Raw genomic sequence first — 20,299 nt, 5'->3', positions numbered from 1 at the left:
TTATGTAAAATAACATATGGAATGTAATCCTGAGTGAATATGAATGCCATATGAGTAGTCATATGTCTCTCAATAAGTGGTATATCTTCTGTACTTCACAGTAAAATTATCAGTCATTTATTTCTTCTTCCCTTTGTGTAGCTTATTCTTATAAAACTGTATTTAAATCAAAGGAAACTCGATGTAGATGCATATCATCTATCATACATATCATCTATATAAAATGGGGGAATACACTTTTAACTTGGGGAACTGCTGCATTTATGTATGTTTTTATTTTTCAAACCAATAAAATGGGGATATATAATGTGATTCTGTCACCCAATTGAAGTTGTGATTCAGTAAGAACATGTTAAAATGATAAAATGTTTTCAACCTGAGACTTTTTCACCTACTTCTAAGCATGCTAGTGATTTGACAAAATCCATGTTTATCCACTGCGATCCTATCTATCTTCATCTAACAGAAATGTGCTGTAACTAAATGATTGTTTCCTTTCACAGTTCAATCACACAGGCCAAGGAAGTATTTGCAGCCAAGCCATAATGTTGATTACTGATGGAGCTGTGGACACATATGATACAATATTTGCAAAATACAATTGGCCAGATAGAAAAGTAAGTATGTTATCACCTTTATTTGATGGAAAACTCAAAACTTCATATCAAATATAAAGTGTATGCATATTGAAAAGTCAGTAACAATCTTTCTAATGATCTAAAAATTATTTTGGATAACAGGATGCTTCAGTAATGACAACAATGATGCTTATGTGATATTGCTCTAGGATAGAGATGGCCTTTTACTGTAGTAATGAATTTAGGATAATAAGATATTAAGGAAATATTTTCCTCCAGAGTACATTTTTGACCATTATATAATGCTTCCCCTGGGAGACATCATTAAACATGAAAAAACTTTTCTTTCTCCCAAAATACTCATTAATAATTCAATGCTTTTTGAAGCTAAAGGGGGGTATGTACTGTGGACAGTGGCTGGAGAAGGAGCAGAGGACTCAGTATTTTAAATTTCTTTATTTAAAAGGAGCAGAGTGAGGGGTAGAGTTTGCAACTGGTGAGATTTTATTAAAAATGGATTTGGTTCTATTGATCTGTTGTGGCAGGTTGACCTTGGCTAAATACCAGGTACCCACCAAGTTGCTCTATCATTCCACCCCCCCCACCCACCTTACCCCCGCTTTTATCTCAGGCAAAAAGTGCGAAAGAACATAAGGTAGGAAAAAAACCCAACCCTTGTGAGTAAAACAAAATCAGCTTTAATGTAAGCAAAGCGAAGCAAAGGTCTGCTCACGGAAGCAAAACGAAAACAGGTTTATTCTCTACTTCCCATTACCAGGTGATGTCTGGCCTCAGGAAGCAGGACTCTGATATGGATAGTTGTTGCCTCAGGGGACCAAGGGTCACCCCCTCTCCCTCCCCCCCTTCCTCCTTTCTCCCAGCTTTATACTGAGCAGACGCCATATGGTCTGGAATATCCCTTTGGTCAGTTCGGGGAAGCTGTCCTGGCTGTGTCCCCTCCCAAGATCTTGCCCACCCCGTCCCACTGGGGGAAATGTCAGAAAGAGCCTTGGTGCTGTGTAAGCACTGCTCAGCAGCAGCCACAACACCAGGGTGCTGCCAACACCCTGCCAGCTCCCAGCATAAACCACAGCACCGTGAGGGCTGCGGTAGGGGAAAACCAATTCCAGCTCAGCCAGACCCAGTACATCTGATAAAGAAATCTGCCAAAATTAAACTACGTTGTTATATAACACATGGATGTTATATGGTAATATAGAGTGCCTTGAATTTTTGTGATGAGAAAGCTCTAGTAGGCCTCATGTTTGGATGTGAAATAATTTCCTTCTATGCTTTTTATCTTCTGTTAAAGTAAGTTTTTGGGGCTATTTTAGGAAGTTTTTGTAGTTTGAGATACCTACCATGTTATGTGCCTGTGGAAGCAACAAGCTCACTCTGAATTTGAATCTGAGTGTGCTGTGTGGGGTTTCAGTATGCTGTGGAAAAAGGTAGTAGTTTTAATTTGTAGTTTTTAGTCACGTTTCATTTATAAAACTACATTTCTTTTCTCCCTTTTCTTGTTTATCTGAACTAAACCTCACTATTAGCAATCAGTGAGCAAGAGAAAATGGGAATTGGTGATTTTTTTACTGATCTTCTGGAAAATGTTATATGTTGATTACTGTCATTTTGTGTAGTAAAAATGGCATACAACTATTCTATTTTTTTTTGGTTAAGAGGTTTTTATTCAGAGAATGCAGAGTACTAACTAACTGCAATTTGAAGATCTATTTTCTCTTCAGATACCTTGCTCACTCCTTTTATGTAACTTCATTCTCTAAAAGAAGAAAGTTCATGTTTTGTGATTTTACCAGTACATTCCAGGAAGTCTGTCATCTTTAAAAGAATGCAAGGATGCATCAGTAATTGTGCATATTCTGAAGAGACCTGTAATAATTTTTGTGTGAATTGATGCTAGCCCTAGTGGAAGGGATGAGGAAGTTCAGTATTTAATTAATGCATTAAGATGTAAAAATAGATATTACGAAAGAAGTTCCATTGTATGTCAGCATTTGTCCATTTTGGTATTTATCATACATTTTTGAGTCACAGCTCAATTGGCAATGGCAATATTGCTGAACTATAACAGAAATATTTGTTTCTACTCTGGGACATACAATATGTACTTCCTTGAAATGTGGCAATCCACTATTTACAAGTTGAAGAAGAATACATGACCTTTGATTTTTGTCTCCCTACTTTTTCTTCAGTGCTTTTCACTGAAATTATTTGTTGCTGGTATTTACAAGAAAATATCTCCTTCCTTTTCTTATTCTGTATTTACTGTTGAAGATGGGTGATTCTTCGGGGGTAAAGTTTTTATTGATTTTTCTGTTGATTAATTAGACATTTGGAAAGTTAGGGCTTTATAAAAGACATTTGTCTGGTGAAATTACAGAATAATCTGGAACCAGTTACGTACTTGAACTGTAGCTTGTTCTTCAGATATTTAATATTCAAAATGGAATCTGTTTTTATCAGACAGGTCGTGTGTTATGGTTTTATTCCTAAGTAAATTTGTGTAACTCCTTAATATTATATATATGGCTTAAGTCTTTTATCAGATGACTGTGCTCATATAAATGCCTGGTAGTAATATAGTCTCAATATATCTCTCGATTCCTGCTTTGTATTCACGCTTATTTCCAAATCCTGCGAGAAACAAGACAACTATAACCTGATTGTGAAATTATTATTTTAATAGCTGCTTCTTCAGATCATAAATGTTTATAGACAACAGACAATTTTTTTTCTTTTTTTTTGAATAATACTCAGATATTTGCATAGACTTTTATCCCTATAGAAATGTTCTGAGAAGTGTTAATTTCAGCTCTAACCTTCAATATTTACTGTTAATACTTTACTCCATTATATTTTATAATGATTCAAGACTTCCATGACCAGGGGATGTATGAAGAATTTTCATTACGCAATATAAAAATTTAAAGAAATTAAATTTAAACAAATTAAATAGAGGATATGAGGAATATGACTTGAATCTATATTATCTTTGGCATTTCAATCAATATTTCTGGCACCTTCCCCTTCCCCATAATTTTCTCTCCTTTCCAGTTTTGATGTGATTGAGTGACTCTGTAGGCTAGTGTTATCTCTGCTTTATGAAAATATAACTCATTTTGTTCCACTGGAAAGAAGGCTTAATATTTTTTTCTATTTTTTTTTTTTTTTAAAAAGTCTTGTGCCCAGTCTTTCCTGTCTTGTTCAGTGGGATATTATCTGATTTAAGTTGTTAAGTCCTCAAATGTTCCATGAGAACATTTTCCTTTACTAATAAACAGTGATGTCTAAGGAGATGTACAGAATCTCTCCGAAGAATGTGCCTCTGATGTCTTGTATTTTCTTACAGTATGAAGTTAGTTCCTGTCTTAAAAATGGGAAGACACCATGGGGAAACTCATTCTATCATATGAAATCAGTCAGGAAAGAATTTTCTGAGTCAGTCAGCTAAGTATTTTCACAAAATCATGTGCTATATATCTTTCATGTGCAAACCAACAGCTGTATCTGAGATAACAATATTTTGCCCTGCTGTTGCAATAAGCAGCAGAACAGGTTTCCCTTTCGGTATACTTCTGCAAAGGCCTAGCATGAAGAAACCTCCCTTGTTTAGCAAGGACACTGTGTTTAGGAAGTAGATTTTACTTAATATGCAGTATGCTACCCAACTCTTATAAAATAATGTATTATACAGTCTTCTAATTGTATATAAGAAAATATGTAGAAAAAAAATCAAATCAGTTTGTCAGCCTGAAATATTTCAGTATGAAAAATGTAAAAGATTTCCATATGTATGCTTTAATGCATTAGGGCTTTCAATGTTCTTTCTTGGCTTTGTAGGAAGAATTATTGAAAATGCAATATCCTACATATTTGCAGTGTCAGTGTGCCTAAAAATTACGCATGCGGTGCACTTCAAGATCACCTGCTTTTGTATTACACCATCTTTATTTCTCCAAAGACATTTTTTATATTTATAAGTCACACCTTTGAACTGCTTAGTACGTTTTTTCTTGCATTTTTTTTGTTCTCTATTCATCTAGATCTCTATTCATAGTGATCTTTCTTATCATTTATGTTTTTCCTGCCATTTTGATACTGTGATGGACAAAGTAATAGCTCTAATTGAGAGAAGTTCTTCAGTTTCTGTTTACCTCAACTACCCTGTCAGCAAAGTACCTATTTCAGCTATGTTTATCTAATGATAGATAATATTAAACATATCATCATTAGCTGCAGCAGAAACATCTTGTTCTCTTATAGAAAGGAACAAATTCTTCATATAACTTTGAAGGCTTTGCCGGGTTGTTGGTGACAGTCTCTAAAAATGGAGTGTAAACATACTGTCACCATGCAAATAACAATTAATATTTTCTTATTTTTTTCCAAGCCATCTATATCTTTGCAAAAGACAGTACTTTTTAAAAACATAGTGTAAACAGGCATAAGAGCACTTTATTACATGTCCTTGTAGATGTATTCTGCCTGACAGCTGATTACAAAGCTGCTTCTTTCTGATAATGTATGAAATAAAAATTGTGTTGCAATAAATTTGAAATTTTCTTGAAAGAAGAAAATACTGTTTATTTTGTAAGTCCCTATCTCCCTCACCCAAAAAACACTTCCCCATATTTTCTTAACATCTTCTGCTACTTAAAATGTAAATCTAGTAGATACTATCTTTATGACACACTATGTTTTATTTGTATGACTAAGACTAAGTTGTTAATGTCTATTTCCTTTTTTAAAACGAGTCCATTCATGCAATCTTGCACTTTAAGGAGCTAGATTCTTACACATTATAAATAAATTTATGCTATCTACATATTTTTAATCATTCATGAAACCTGCATTCAGTATTTTCAAGTTTCCATAATTCATTCATGACAGCTCTGCCACATGAACTACCAAAATGAGAACAATTAATCTTCAAAAGTAAATCCATCTACATTTCATATAAAAGCCCAGGTTTTCACCAAGTAGCAGAAGTAAGTATTTTAAAAGAATATTACCGAGAAAGTGTTTGTTTTCAATTACAATATGATATAGTTGCAATACTTTTTTTTTTTTTTTTTTTTTAAGATGTCCTATTTCAGGAGAAAAACTTTAAGTCTCAAAATACCTTTTTTATGTCAGTTGAAACAGAGAGCACAATGCTTTTACTGTATATTATTGCTTCCAGTATTATATCCAAATGTACTAGTAGAAACCAAGGAAAATACTGTACTTACATATTTCATTAGATACCTTATCCTAATTTAAAAGCATGAAAAGACGTTGTTGTGGGGTGGGGCAGGCAAGCGGACATGACTACAGGAAAAGATAGCCCTTCAGGGTTGCTCCTAGAAAGTAGTACCACTAATTGTTTCTTCTTAAATAACAATCCTACTTCCAGTCTACTGGAAAATTCCAGGAAGAAACTAATGGAAAATTCCAGGAATATTAACCTTATAAATGTTGCTCAAATGCTGTAGCACATTTAAAAATGAAATTACAGTGAGATCAGAGATATTATCAGAGCTTTAAGCCCTGTCATGCTATCTGTTGAAAGCCATTTTAGTCAGTAATTGAAGATTAATAAACTTGGAACAGGAAGTATTTACTTAAATAATATTTAACATATTTTGACATTTTAAACATAGCAAGACTGTTCTCAGTATGCTGTGACATTGCAAAGGAAAATAATATAGTAAATCCTTTTGTATGAATGCATGAGGAAACTTTAAAACTCTAGTGGCTCAACAGCAACTCCATGAAGTCTCATGATCCATTTTCTCCACTGGCTAAAATGACCAAGTGCCTGCATATTTTGCAGCGTAGGTCTTTTTCTCTCCTGCTTTTCCCTTTGCTTTTATGTGGCTGTCAAGTTCTATACTTCTATATAGCCCATCTCCTCAGTGTTTTGGAGAAGCCCAAAAGCATATCTTCCATGACCATGATTCAGGACAGAGTTTGAAATCCCAGTGAGATCGAGGGGAAATAAGTACATAATTGAAATATATAAGCAAATATTTTTGTGAAATTTCGGTTTGGATACAGTCTTCTAGTATTCCTCTTTCATATGGGTTGATACAGCACTTACAAGTGGTCAAGGAAGATCTCATCTTTATGAGGTGTTCTGACTTGCAACATCCAGAAATGGATGTTCTGCTCCCTCAGCCTGATGGCTCTTCACCTGGTGATATTGTACCACAGGCAAAATCTGGAAAATAAATCAAAAGAATCATTGAATGAACTGAACAATAGCCTTCCCTTTAGGTTTGTCCTTTGATCCTGAAAAGCATTTGCTTTCATAATTATCTGAAATAGCTATATGCTATGGTAGATATATGCAAACCCAGAAGCAATAATCCCTCACTATTGAGTAAATTGAAATGGAAACCAAAGTCCCACCTAAAATTTCCTAATTTTCTAGTATAACATCCAGCTACACAGACCAGAAGTCTCCTGAATTTTGTCTCTGTTGCTAAGAAGGATGAATGTACTCTAGAATTCAGGCCTTTTTTATTATTTTTTTTCTTAATCTAAGTTAAAAGTACCTCCAGTGTCAGTTACCTTATTCATTATTCTTCGGCCTTTCACTTACTGGCAAGTAACAGGGAACAGAACTTCATCTGCCTGTCTTCTATTATTCTAAGGTCTCTGGCGAGAGTTCGTTTTGTATGGGAGAGAAATATTTTTTTTCTGCTTATGAACCATTACAACCAGGCAGAGTTTTAAGATGGTTTCTCTCAGTGTCAAGACTTCAAGTAGGGTAGATATGAAGAATAACTGCAATAACATCTTTATTCCTACACTGAATTATTATGATGCAGAAAGACCTAACAGCTCATGCTATGTCTGAGTAGAACTGTTGAAATAGAAAAATAAATAGTTCCATGACTTTTAAGTATTTTTACCTGCTTTTGCATCTGTTTTACATGAAAAATTTAATAGTCCGGAAGGTTTCTGGGTCTATATACAATACTTAAAATTAAAACTGAATCCAGAGATTAGCACATAAAAATTTGCTGGATTTGGATTTGATTTCATAATAATTTATTATGTTTTCAGACAATAGTAATCAGTTGATAACTCCTTAGCTATGTGGGACTTTAATGCATACTTTTACAGGATCAATATTTGTAGTACATTTAGTAATTTATGGCATTATGCCTTTTAAAATACTTAAGAAAATACTTGGTCATGACTGGTCACTTGATCACTAAATAACTACATTGATATTAGAGATCTGTGAAAGAAATATTTAACTTTAATAATTCTGCATTTTTTTTTTTGTTACTAAAAATCTATTTAGTGAGTTTAAAGATGACTAACAATCTATTGGCTTCAGCTGCTGTACATTAAATTAAAGTTTGAGCTTTGGGTACACATAAAATTTGCCAAACATTTAGATTCTGCCATAGGACAGGAAAGAATGCTTTTCTTACCTTCCTTTAACAAAGGAAGATGAAAACATGACACGTTTTTGTTTTCTTTGTCTGAAAACTATCCTAAAGACAAACATGAAATCAAACTGACGCTGTGAAAACAGGCTACAAGAAAATGGGTAGCTGTGTTGTGGCATAGCATTGGTGACAAATCATCTGTTCTTCATGTCTGCTATCCACAAGTTTACAAACCTTTCTGCAGATTTTTAACCAAGTTTCTGTAGCTTAGGAACCTGATGATGTTGGTAACATGGAACATTAGTACAGCAAATTGAATGTCTCGTATACAGTGTTGTCTGGATGTTATTAAATTGATTTTTTTTTTTCCTAATAAGACTGAATTACTTTAGAGAGGGATGTTATTACTGCTACACAAACTGTATGCTTTATTATTGGTTTTCTTAGAAACAAAAGAAGCTCCTGATGCTTTATAGGACATTCAAGCTATGACATAACTTACATTAATTAGCTACCTTTCTGGTCACCCCTGCAGTATGATGAAAGATGCGGTATGAGATCAAACAAAAGTTGATTTGGGCCTAAAGAGAAACAATTCCTCACAGAAATGCTGTAGTCCTAGTTTCTTGCCCCATCTGCAGGAAAAAAATAGTTAAAAAAGAGAGATTATTTTCTTGTCAATTATTACTTCTCCCTTTTAAAGAGAAAAAGAGGCAGGTAGGTTTCTGTTTCAGTGAATACCCCCCCTTTTTTTTTTTTTTTTTTTTTTCCAGAACTACCAGAATGCTATCTACGAATTGGTTACTAGAATTTCTACTTGTATTCTTTAGTATGACATTCAAAGTAGTTAAGAGTTCTTTTCTAAGCCAGTGTCAATTTATTTTCCCATGAACAAACTTTTTCTGCAGTGCTTAAAACCAAAAAGTGGGGAGATATTTTTTGTGAAGATAAGAGTAGTCGAATCTTATCCTCAGGGTATATGTGGATTGCCAGAGGAAGTATTACTGCCTCTCATATACAGTTATACGGTTGGCTAGAATTATATAGTGGCTAATGTTTTCTGAATGTTTTCAGAATTTTAGTTGGGATGATCATTTATACACAATGTAAATGTATATCCAAAGTGCGATTATCCTGTTAATGTTTGTCATGTAAGCAGAAATTGATACAAAAGTAAATTAACTACGAGTCATACAAAGTACCCTATAAACAATGGGCAGTCAAAATGGAGAATAATCTACAATCTGAAATAGATTGTCTGAAGTACTTTTCAGGAACTCATGAGTATAAATAACAGAAAAATAATTACTTTTACTGTAAAAAATAAGTTAATTTTTATGTAGTGTGTGTAGACATAGAAATCCAAAAATTAAGATAAAAATGTGTACATAAAACATGCTTAGATGACTACAGATAATCACGATTTGCATCTAGCATACACTCCACATCACTGAAATACATGGCTGAAAGCCATTATTAACAAGAGAGACCAAAGTATTTTAAGTAAATATCATAATAAGGACCTGATATTTTATGAGTTTTGTTTACTAATTCACAAATGAATATAATAAAACTTTACCTGATATTTGAAGTGCTGTAAGGTCTTAATTTTTTAAAAAATTATTTTTCTGGAGTTGTTATGACAGAAGCAAGACAGTTGAAGTAGGCATAGCAGTTGCAGAAATATATCCATTTTCATCTGTGGACTGTCTATTCTTAAGGTAGTGTATTTTGTGAAGAATTATCTCATCCACTTCAAGAAATAGTGAGATCATTTATTCTTGAAGTTCTTCAACAGCATGATAAAAACTGTATTTTAGTTTGTGTGTTTTAAACAGAACAATACTGCAATTATACTAGAAGTCAGGATATACTAAAGGCCAATTCATAGTCTGATTGTTTTTAATTACTTATCTTTATAATGTATGCATCTTCATCTTCTTACTTAAACACAGCAAGCAGAAAAGAGATGTTGTAGGCTGTCAGAACTGTTCTATTTTAGATGAGTATGTACAGTCCCTGTAAAATATCAAGAATATATATTGTTAATTGTGAGTAATCTGCCAACAAAAAGTGACCATAGCTGCATATATGAAACCTGTTTGGTTGCATTTGACAATAAAGAGATAACACATTATTCCAGTCAATTAATTTGGATTAATATTATTTTTGTTGTTTTTTAAAAAGTACAGGTAGTAAAAAACCTGAAGATTATGGTGGACTGAATGTCTTCCTAAATTACCTGTTTAAAGTTTGGCTTCTGGAAGCAGCTGAAATTATCTGAATATTTATTAAAGGCTATATTACAGAGGAAAACCTTGATGAAATATAAGTTGGTGAAAGAGACAAAAGCAGGGTTATGCTCAGTCATCTCTGCTTCCTTCACCTATAGCCTGAAATGAGAAGGATATTATAGATCTACAAGCCTACTTGCTTTATAGGTACTTTCTGTTCTGTAGAGCACAAGATACTAAGTGAAAACTTTTCTCTGATTCTACAGAGAGGAAAGAGTGAAAACTTCATATGTATGTTGGTGTAAGTTTTAAAAAGCTGTCCTTATGTTTTAGGCCTCTGTTACAGCATTTAGAATATACTGCAATAAACTGTCAATTTTCTTTTTTTTTTTTTTAATGCAAGGTTAAGCTTGAATCAAACAATATCATCTAATGCACAAGCATTAATAGGATTAAAGATATTTTTACAACTAACAAGAATGTTCACAGTTACATGTGATAACACAAGTAGAGGAGACTGCAATAGTGAGGCTTAAATAGGAAAATGGGTTATTGTATCTTTTTCTAACCAGTTATGTCAGATTCATTGCTAGTCCAATGAGGTATTGCAATTCTAGCAGCCTGTAAGTAATTGGTAAGTACCCTGGAAAACTGGAGATCAGCACAAAGAATAACTGTTTTCAGACATTTTCATCTGAGTACTGAACTATATTTCCACATATTATGTATGAACCGTTCTTAGTTCATTCCTGTATCACTTTTCCTTTAATGACATCTTCATATACTTCTACTTTATATAACTCCACTGAATTAAAATAAGCCATAAGTGTGTTGTTTTGTTACATACTGAGGCTTTAAGTTAACTTCTGTTGGATATTTACATTAAGTTGAGAAGGTTGGTAAATTGCATGTTTAAATATCAAATCTCAAGAGATATTTGGACAGGGAGTGTTACAAAGGGAGGAAGTTAAATGTTTGGTATAGTATTCTCTTGCTGGCATCCCATTACATATAGTAAATGGTATTTCTTGCTCATTTTGCTCTGAGAGGCCGAATTCTGCTGGTTTGGAAGTATAACAGACATTGTTTATATGAAATTATTATTCATATATACTATTTTCCCAGAATACCTCTGTTATCCTTCGTGGTGTCTGGCTATAGAACAATCCCACAATACATGCACATATATCAAGACACTATGGAAGATACATTACATGCAGGGGAACATATATGTGTAGTTTAGTATTCATTTCAGCAAAGCACTTACATATGTGAATTATTACATCTCTGCTAACCAAAGCAATGAATTCAGGCATACATTAAAGTGCCTTACTGAATCAAGAACTAAACAATTTATCCAAACAATCCCATCTTTAGAACTCTGTTGTGGGTCTGCTGATTCTTTGAGTAGTTGAATATTTAACTGTGTTAGTGGTTCTGCATTTTGTAGAATACCCATTTAGAGGGCATTGTTTATTTCACTCTATTTATACCTACTTTTTCTAAACTGGCACAACAGCGTTAACTACATGTTGAGACTTCTGAAAAATATGGCAGTCTCTGTAGACTTAACTTTTATGTTCTGTTCCCATGTGTAGGCATCTGCTGCAAACCTGATAAAAACCTATTCTTCTCTATGAGATACTAAATGCCATAATCTCACAGTCCTCTCTACTACCCTTACCATAACTGTCTCTGAGCAAAACTGACAGAATGAGATTTGCACATCTGAATAAACATGTTCTGTTTCTGTGGGATAACACTTGTGCACTGACTTCTGTTAAGATTTAAGCTCAGGCACAGAGGTTGCCCCTTACAAGTTCTTGAAACCTTTTTGCTGATTTTAACATTTAAGCTGAGCTTATTGCATTGTTAGAAAACAGAAGTCCTTATTCTGCCATCTTATGTCATTAGACATTCATATCTTGAAAAAAAAATATAGAATTTTGAGTCATCTGGGAGTCGTTATTGAAGAAGGCTTTAAAATTCATTGTAGTATTAAACTACATATCCCAATGGCTGCTCTTCAGCATGTCATTATGAAAATAGAAGCAGCTATAAATGCTTATAAAACATTTTGCAATTTGTGTTATACTGAGGATCATAAAATGGAATACCTATGATGCAACTTGGAACAGACCTTTTTTGGGGAAAGAGGTATCAGAAGCATACCTTTGTCTAACCCAATAATTTTGTGTGGTTTTAGGTATGTATACAGAGATAGATAATGAGAGAGAGAAGTTTACTGGATACAAAATATGAATTTGTTTTTTAATTCTGGCTTTTCTGGACAATTCAAGACAGAAGCCACTCAGGGTTTGTTTTTGTGGAAAATTTTGTGTCTCACAAATTGTTCAGGTAACTTCCATATCTCTTATGCCTCAATAGGATCTGGAAATACTCAGCAACTTCTGGTTACATTTTTATGTTCACGTCACCTATTTTAAAAATAAAGAGGTTATCCTTGTTTGAGGAAAAATATTACCACAAACACCCACAGAAAGATGACTGGTCTCTGTTGTCAAGAAGCCTAAAGGAAAGTTTGGAAGTATGCATGAGTGGAGACAAGATATACCCACTAGGCAAGCTCCTGGGCAGTCCTCTTGGTAAAACAAAATGAGGTGGAATAGTGAAATACAGTAATTATTCCACCAATTTTCTATCACATGGTTCTGTTTTTCAGCCTCTGATGAAGGAGAATTTGTCAGTTTTTAATAATGTCCAAGGTAGTATCAGTTATTGTCTGTCTCTGTGGGTTTTAGCTGATTCAATAATATAAGGTATTAGTAAAACCATGAGGAATGTTTCCTAAGTATAAAGTCTTTCAATTAATCATTTATATGTCAGTCACCTTAGATTAGTCTGAATCTAGAATCTAAACTCTTACTTAAACAAATATGCATTTTAAAAAAATAAACTGAAATATATATTCAGTATGTCAGCTAGAAAGGTGTGAGCAGGTTTTCAGCTCCTGTTCTTATAGAGTTTTTCTTTCCCAAATAATAAACAAACTCATGCAAAAAACAACATATTGTAAATTATGGAAAACCATCTGAAAGTTAACTTCTGTTATTTTCTAGATCCATCTGCCTAGCAGACTTTCCAAGAGTGAAAAAAACATGCCCAAAATTACAAGGAAAAGGGATAATGGAAAGAATAAGAGAGGGAAGGAAGAGGAAGCATATGCAATGGGAATCAAAAGGGGATATCTCAGACTGTCTTACACAGATTTCTTTCCTTCCGGGAAAAAGTCTTCTGAGATATTGCATGGAAGGCTGGCTACAGAGAGAGGTGAATTACCAATATGCGCCAGCCTGGAAGAAGAGAGTTGCCAAGCTGTGGACTAGTGTTGCCACTGAATATGATTTCCAAAAAACAGATTATAAAATTTTAGGGCTGCAGCTGACCTCTCCATCCAGTGTGCCTTATGCTTCCAGATACATGAAGTACTTATCATATAATGCTGGGTTATAGGTTGGTTGCAGCATGGCAGTTATTCGAAATTCCAGTCTGCCTCCTTTGAGGTGCCTACTTTCCCCAAGTTTTGCAGTATCTACAAACATCTACCAGCCTGAAAATTACTGTTGCAGTTGCCCTGCAGTAGGTGTGCAGTTGTTTTCAATTAATTTTACAAATGAAGGGAAAAATCCCTAGGCAGTTCATCTCTACTACTCTAATACTTTATTAACTTAATCTCCAAGAGTGAAATTAACTGAGTATACATGTATTAGTTTTGCTCTCACTATGAAAGAGAAATGGCTGAATTTTCCATAAAATTAGACTTTTGTCTAAATACCAAAGTATCTGTGCTAGAGATGGGTGAAAACTGTAAACATTTGCTTTGTCTAAATTTACATCACATTTAGGGGGTGAGTTTTCATCAAATATTTACTCTATCAAGTTTTATAGGCACAAAAAATCATGGAAGATTGATCTCATTCTGTATGCAAAAATGTCTATGTTCTTTACATCCATCCATTTCTTGTCTCTTACAATTTAAAGAGTCCCTCATCAGTCACCAATTTGTGGGACCAGCACCAGTGTAGCATTTTTGCATGTCAGTTTTGAGTGGGGACCACAGAATGTGGCTAGAGAGTATGGATAGTCTGAGATTCCCATTGTTTTGTGTAAAATTTGAGTCTGATCCTATGGTTTATATCTTATTGAAAAGGCATAATCAGCCCACCCTTCAGAAATTAATGACTTTTTACTGAGACCAAGTTATTTTCCCCTCATTCCTCCACTTCTCCTGTTCCTATGCTATAGTGTCAGTACTACTTGTGTTTGTTCTGTGCAGTGTTGGGAACATAGCCAGTGGCAGCATCATGCCATTGTGTGGCAGGTAGGGATTAATGAGGATCTAAAAATCTCTCTTCACAGCTTTGATGGGAGACTACTCATCAGAGGAGTTCAGACTTTTTTAGTGCAGTGTTTCTGTCTCTGCTGGATCTATATTTGGGACATCCAGTATCCTAGCTAGGTTTACCTCGTTTTACAGGAAATCCGTGCTCTCAGCCATGCTGTCCCCATAAGTCTGGTATGCAGGCAGCACACACTGCTTAGATTTGATCAGTATAACAATACTACTGCGTTCCTCTCTGCTAGAAGAAATTCTTCGGAAAATAGCTCTGCTTAGGAGACCAATAGGAGTTTCCTTCTCTGTCTCCTATGCATGGGGAATGTTTGCCAAGACAAAGGGACCTCTTAGTTGCCTTGTAAAATAAGTTTTCCTTTACTTAGAGGTATTTTTTGGCACCTCCTTATGTTACTCAGTAGAGTCCTGTTAAAATGGGTGTTATGCCCTCTTCTGGCACTTTCTCCCTGATTTATCACGGAGTTCATGATGAGTAGTACCCACAATATCTAATAGCAAATGGAACTGTTTAGAATTTTTAAAAAAGGATGACAGAAGTTAGTCCATAAAAAGCATAATGGAAACTTAGCAGTATTACTTACTAATGATTTTAACAAACAATGATATCAGTATGATTCTAATAACTGTGATTTTTTTAATATTTTGATTTGTTTAAGCAACCAAATCCAAATTTGTGCAAAATATTCAAATGTGTACACAAACAGCACGAGAAAGTTGTGGGTACAGAGATTTTAGCAGCATATCTGATAATACTGAGTTTGGGGCTAAAAATTACACTGGCTGACAATGTACATTTTGACATATGGCACCCCATTTTGAATCAAATTGTTTTATTTAGACTGACCTAAATTCTCCTTAAAAGGTCATGTATGGAAACTAGTGATGAGCCAGACATCAGAGGATGCCTTTGTGGTACATCATGTTTGTGCAGTCTCAGCCAGAAAAATGCACTTGGCTCTACATTTGTGTGCAGCAAGAGTGACATCTAATAAACTATTAGATCAATATAATTGGTGGGGTTATCCCTATGGTTATAACAGTGTTATATACAATACTCAGTTGTATTCAAAGGTGAAACTCAAAATGAAGTCTTTGACTGTGCTGTGCTTTCATTAGCAATAGGAAATAATAAACATAATTTTAAAAAATCTTAGTCTGGTTCATAATAAAATCCTCACATACTTTCCCCATGTCAGCAGACATGACTAGACTGAGGTCAGTTCATTTTTGGTCACATAGCAGCAAGGATGTAGGGAATGTCTTTTTTTTTTTTTTTTTCCCCTGCTCTTCACTGCCTTCACAAAGGTTGCTCAGAATGATTTCTTCTCCCAGGCAAGGAGATGGCAGTCATTAATCATTGCCAACCAGCCAGCACAAACTTCTCATTTGACAAATATTGAACATTTAAAGGAATTAGAAAATTCCTTACTTAAAAATGTGAATCCCTCCATCAGTGTCCACAATCCATCTAGGGAACTCTGCAAAGTATTGTGCTTCTCTGTGCCAGAGCAACTTCTAGGTATGCTCTTCTGTGCCAGGTACTTGCTTCCATAACCACAAAATATTGCCTTTAAGGCTAACTGCTTAGCAGGGGTGGACAGGATCTCTACATGATGTAAACCGCCAGGGACTCTCAGGAAAAGGAGAGGAATACAGTAGGGAAGTGCTCATATTGTGTAAAAAACTACAGCTGCTTTTCCTGAGGAGGGGAGGAAAGAAAGTAGAACTTGACCTCAGCATCTAAAGGATGGTAACGTTGACATCTTTCATGCATTTTTAAAAGTTTTATTTAGTGGTTGTTTTGTTTTATTTCTGAGAGGGTTTTCCTTGTAGATATTAATGGTGGAAGGTAGCAATATGGTCTTGCTTGAGTTATATTTGTGTGGAGGCAGGAGGAAAATGACAGATGGATTCACATCCTGGTGAGGTTAAGAACTTTTACTGCATTCATACAAGCCTAATATTATTGGGCCTTTTTGTAAAAATTCTGCACAAGATTGATACAGCAGCTGCTCCATCTCTAATTATACAGGTGCACAGTATGCCAGAATATCCTGGGAAGGAGAGTAGTTGACTGTAAATTTTGGAGGAGTTTCATGGCAGTTGTTATTCTCTGCTGCCAAGGACACTGGAAAGCTTTGGTATCTCTGAAGCTAAATGCTCGCTAGTGTTCCCTCTGGGAAGCCATGACCCTAAAATAGGGCTGAACTTCACTGTAAAACTGAGTTGAAAAATAAAAGGATGGTTCTTAAATTTTAATTTCACCTTGTGGAGACGAGCCTTGATTAAGGTTATTTTTAGCTTTTATAAAACCAAATAATTTCATTTTATTTATAAGGCAAATTGGTAATTTTCTTGCATCTGCACTGAACTGTTGATGACATATTATCTGCCCAAGAAAGATGTATGATGCAGTGTATCAGTGAAATAGAATTTTTAAAATACATATTCTCTATTAAATCACTAGAAATTAACAGAAAGCCAAGTCGGAAGGAAATTTAATAACTAGATATTTCAGCATTCAATGTTACTCTTCTGTATTTTTTATATTAGGATCACTTTTTATAGTATACACCTTTAAACAGATAGTAAACTGTAAAATAACATACAGATTTGCAGAAAATTATCCAGATAACTTTCAATCATTTAGTGAGAATTAGATGAGTAAATGCTCAGTTTAGTTATGGCTTATTTTGCTGCTTTTTAAATGTCAGAACATTTAATAGCCATAAGGGAATAGTAATGTAAAGCAAACCATGTAGGTATGTTAAAAACAGTACTAATTAACTATTTTTTTTTTCTACTAATGTATGGATTTAGCCTTTCAAAAGAAAGTGACTCAACAAAATGTGTCTTTTCCTCCCTTCTCCAGAGTGACTTATTAATGGCTTGTTGAGTGGCAAAAGAACCTGGTGTTCATTCCCACATTAATATTGAACCAAGTGCTAACAGCACTACAGGATCTACAAGACCCAGAACTACTCACAGGATCTGTGTCAGTACAAAGTGTACTTGCTCTCCGAGTGAGACTGGGTTTTTAAATTAAAAGCATAGGCAAGATTACCATGCCATCATAAGCAGATATCTTTTAATTTGCTTAATTAATTTTCTGGATATTTTAAGAATACAAAGTGCTATGTGAGTTTAATTGTCTGGGTATGACTGCTCAGACTGTGATATATTCCCCACTAGGGAAGTTTATTTCAAGGCATAACTTCTTGTAACAAGTTTTCTGAAACAACATTTTGAAACAAAACATTTAAAAATTGATCCATATTCTGTGTGTATATCTAAATTTTGGAAGAGGTACCTGAAAAAGTAATGAGACTTCAGTAAAGAATTTTTGTACAATTCTTTCTGTGTAAATTTATAGTTAGATGTTTACATTTATCCTATAATATGTTACTTGAATGTAAACATAATTCCTTACATTCTGTCTGAAAGTGCAGAAGAGACTTGACTGGTTGCAGATTTGGACTTAGTTTTAAATTGTGCTGAGAAAACAGTGGGTGGGGATTTTTTTGTTTTGGTTTGGGTTCATTTGGGTTTTGTTGTTGTCGTTTGGGGTTTTTTTTGTTGGCTGGTTGGTTTTTTAACTACCTGAGGAACCAGTGCCTACAGAAACATGGAATTCTGAGGACTGGGCTGTAAAGGACGGTTTCAGTTACAGTCGGGAGTGGATCTTGCACTGGAATGGTCTGTGTGATCCTGTAGCTTGATATAACTGCCACCATGTTCCTGACTGCAGCACGCGCTTGCCAGGAGAAAGCCATGCCATTTCCAGTAGTTATCCAGCAAACTTTTGCATTAAGTCTTTTAGTGCCAATGCCAGAAGCGCCTCTAGTGACTGTAGTCCAACCATACCCACAGCCTCTGAAGCATTTTGAATGCTAACAACCAAAGCTGTGGACAGTGCTAGCAAAACTGTACATGCAGCCTTGCTAGCATCATTGTGGCCACGCCAGAAGCCCTTTGTCAATGTAGTATTAAATTATTCCCATGTTGCAGTAGCGGATGTATTCTGTTCAAATAATACATAGACTTCATGACAGACACAATTAAGCAGTTTTAATGTTTCTTTAACACTCGTTTGTCATGATAAATAGTTGTAATATTTTAGGAGTGTTGTACTGGCATTAATTACAAAAGTAGCCAAGACCCATGCTACAAATAAAAATCTAAAATAATCTGGACTGCCTAACGAAATGTAGGGTTTAAAAAAATCTAGAATAGTCTGAAATTGGACAGGGAATTCTCTCCCTCCAAGATAACTTGAGACTTATGTTATGATTTATCAGTCTGTATCGTAATCTCAACATTAAATAAATTCTGAGAGATGCTAATATTTTAATGTATTTAGCAGTTCCATTGCATTTCACCTGTCTGCACTGTACAAATTTCAGAAAAATTTTAAAAAGTACTTTATGTGAACAGGTCATTGGCTAATCTGTTACATTACTTCCTAAAACTTCTTCAGGCTGTGCTGCTTGTATGATTTTCTGTGATGGTACTGGCACAAGCTGTTAACAAATTAGGCCCATAGCCTCTTGATGGCAGTGTATTTCCTTCTTGAGTTCATAGGCCTCACAGAACATTTATGTCTCATTACAGCCAGTACAGCAGTTTATGCCCTAATAAATCAGAGGAGCTTTGCAGAGATGATCTTGACAGTAATGAATCTTTCTGTTGGCATTTCCACTTCACAGACGCAAATAATGAAGCAAAACTGCCCCATCTGGCCACTCAGTAAGAGTCAAATCACAGTGGGAAGCTGTTTTCTCAAGCATGACAGAGGTCATTGTGTGCAGCAGGAGTGAGTGATAGCAGGTTGTGCTGTGAGTGACAGTGTAGAATGAAGCCATTTGTGAGCTTTTATCGTTATAATTACATTTATTAGCTGTGCTGCCAAGGTTCTCCCCACCCTTCTACCAAATCTGTGTGCTCTTGCATCAAAACCTACCTTAAGTGATTTCTGCAGATTATTTGGAGAGCTATTGGTTAGTTATTGCACAAAAATTGATTTAATCAGCTCAATCAGCCGTTGAAGTAGTATTATTAGGTCTCTCAGTAATTTTTAAAAAAATAATTTCTGCAGGTTTACTGCCTTGAAAGAGCAAAAACTGGCAAAAGATACTGTATACTAGTTATAAGCAAATAGATAAAACAGGTTCACTCTGCTTTAGCAACATGCAGCAGAAATACAGGATATGTCATCTCAGATTGGCCAGTGGGTCCACTAAGCCTGCTGTCTAGCCTTTGGCAGTATGTGAGCAGGTGATCTTCCACCTGTTCTGAAACCCTCAGTTCTTAGGTCTGACTTTGTTGTGATACTAATCACATGTTAATAAAGTTCTTGCAGCACAGAACCTGGATACACAAGTGGTGGATACACACCAAGTATCCTTGAAGATTATTCCAGGACCCTTAGCAGAACACCTTCCACATTCTGGACTTTCACAGCTTTACATTCAAAAGTACCACAGCATCTCTATTTTAAAGCATATTTTTTTCCATTCTGAATTTTTCCTGCTTGATATCACTGTTGTGCCTGATTTCTTCCTTTTGTAAGATAAAATTCTCCTGGCTTAGTTTGGGGTTTCTACACTGCATCAAACAATAGAATTGAAAGGAGGTTTTCTTCTGTTAGGGAGGAGTTCAGGGCTGCTTTAATTTATTTTCTTTTATATTTTTTAAACTATTTGGTGC

The 20,299-nt window shown here is 34.9% G+C and overlaps 1 protein-coding gene across 4 annotated transcripts in view; it reads left to right on the top strand.

Annotated features, from left to right (window-relative positions):
- The window catches only part of CACNA2D3 (calcium voltage-gated channel auxiliary subunit alpha2delta 3), a 470,721-nt gene that overhangs the window by 238,807 nt on the left and 211,615 nt on the right, over window positions 1-20,299 (top strand). For all 4 annotated transcript variants that reach the window (XR_012634269.1, XM_074914174.1, XM_074914173.1 and 1 more), the window contains one exon: window positions 504-617. Coding sequence is in view for 3 of the 4 variants with exons in the window: in XM_074914174.1 (XP_074770275.1) it covers window positions 504-617 (114 nt within the window). In the remaining variant the exon portion in view is untranslated. The remainder of the gene's footprint in view (window positions 1-503; window positions 618-20,299) is intronic.

This window comes from Athene noctua, chromosome 10 (genome assembly GCF_965140245.1).
Source record: "Athene noctua chromosome 10, bAthNoc1.hap1.1, whole genome shotgun sequence".
Taxonomy (NCBI): Eukaryota; Metazoa; Chordata; class Aves; order Strigiformes; family Strigidae; genus Athene; species Athene noctua.
The sequence above is the reverse complement of the archived record's forward strand: the minus strand, read 5'-3'. Positions and strand labels throughout refer to the sequence as shown.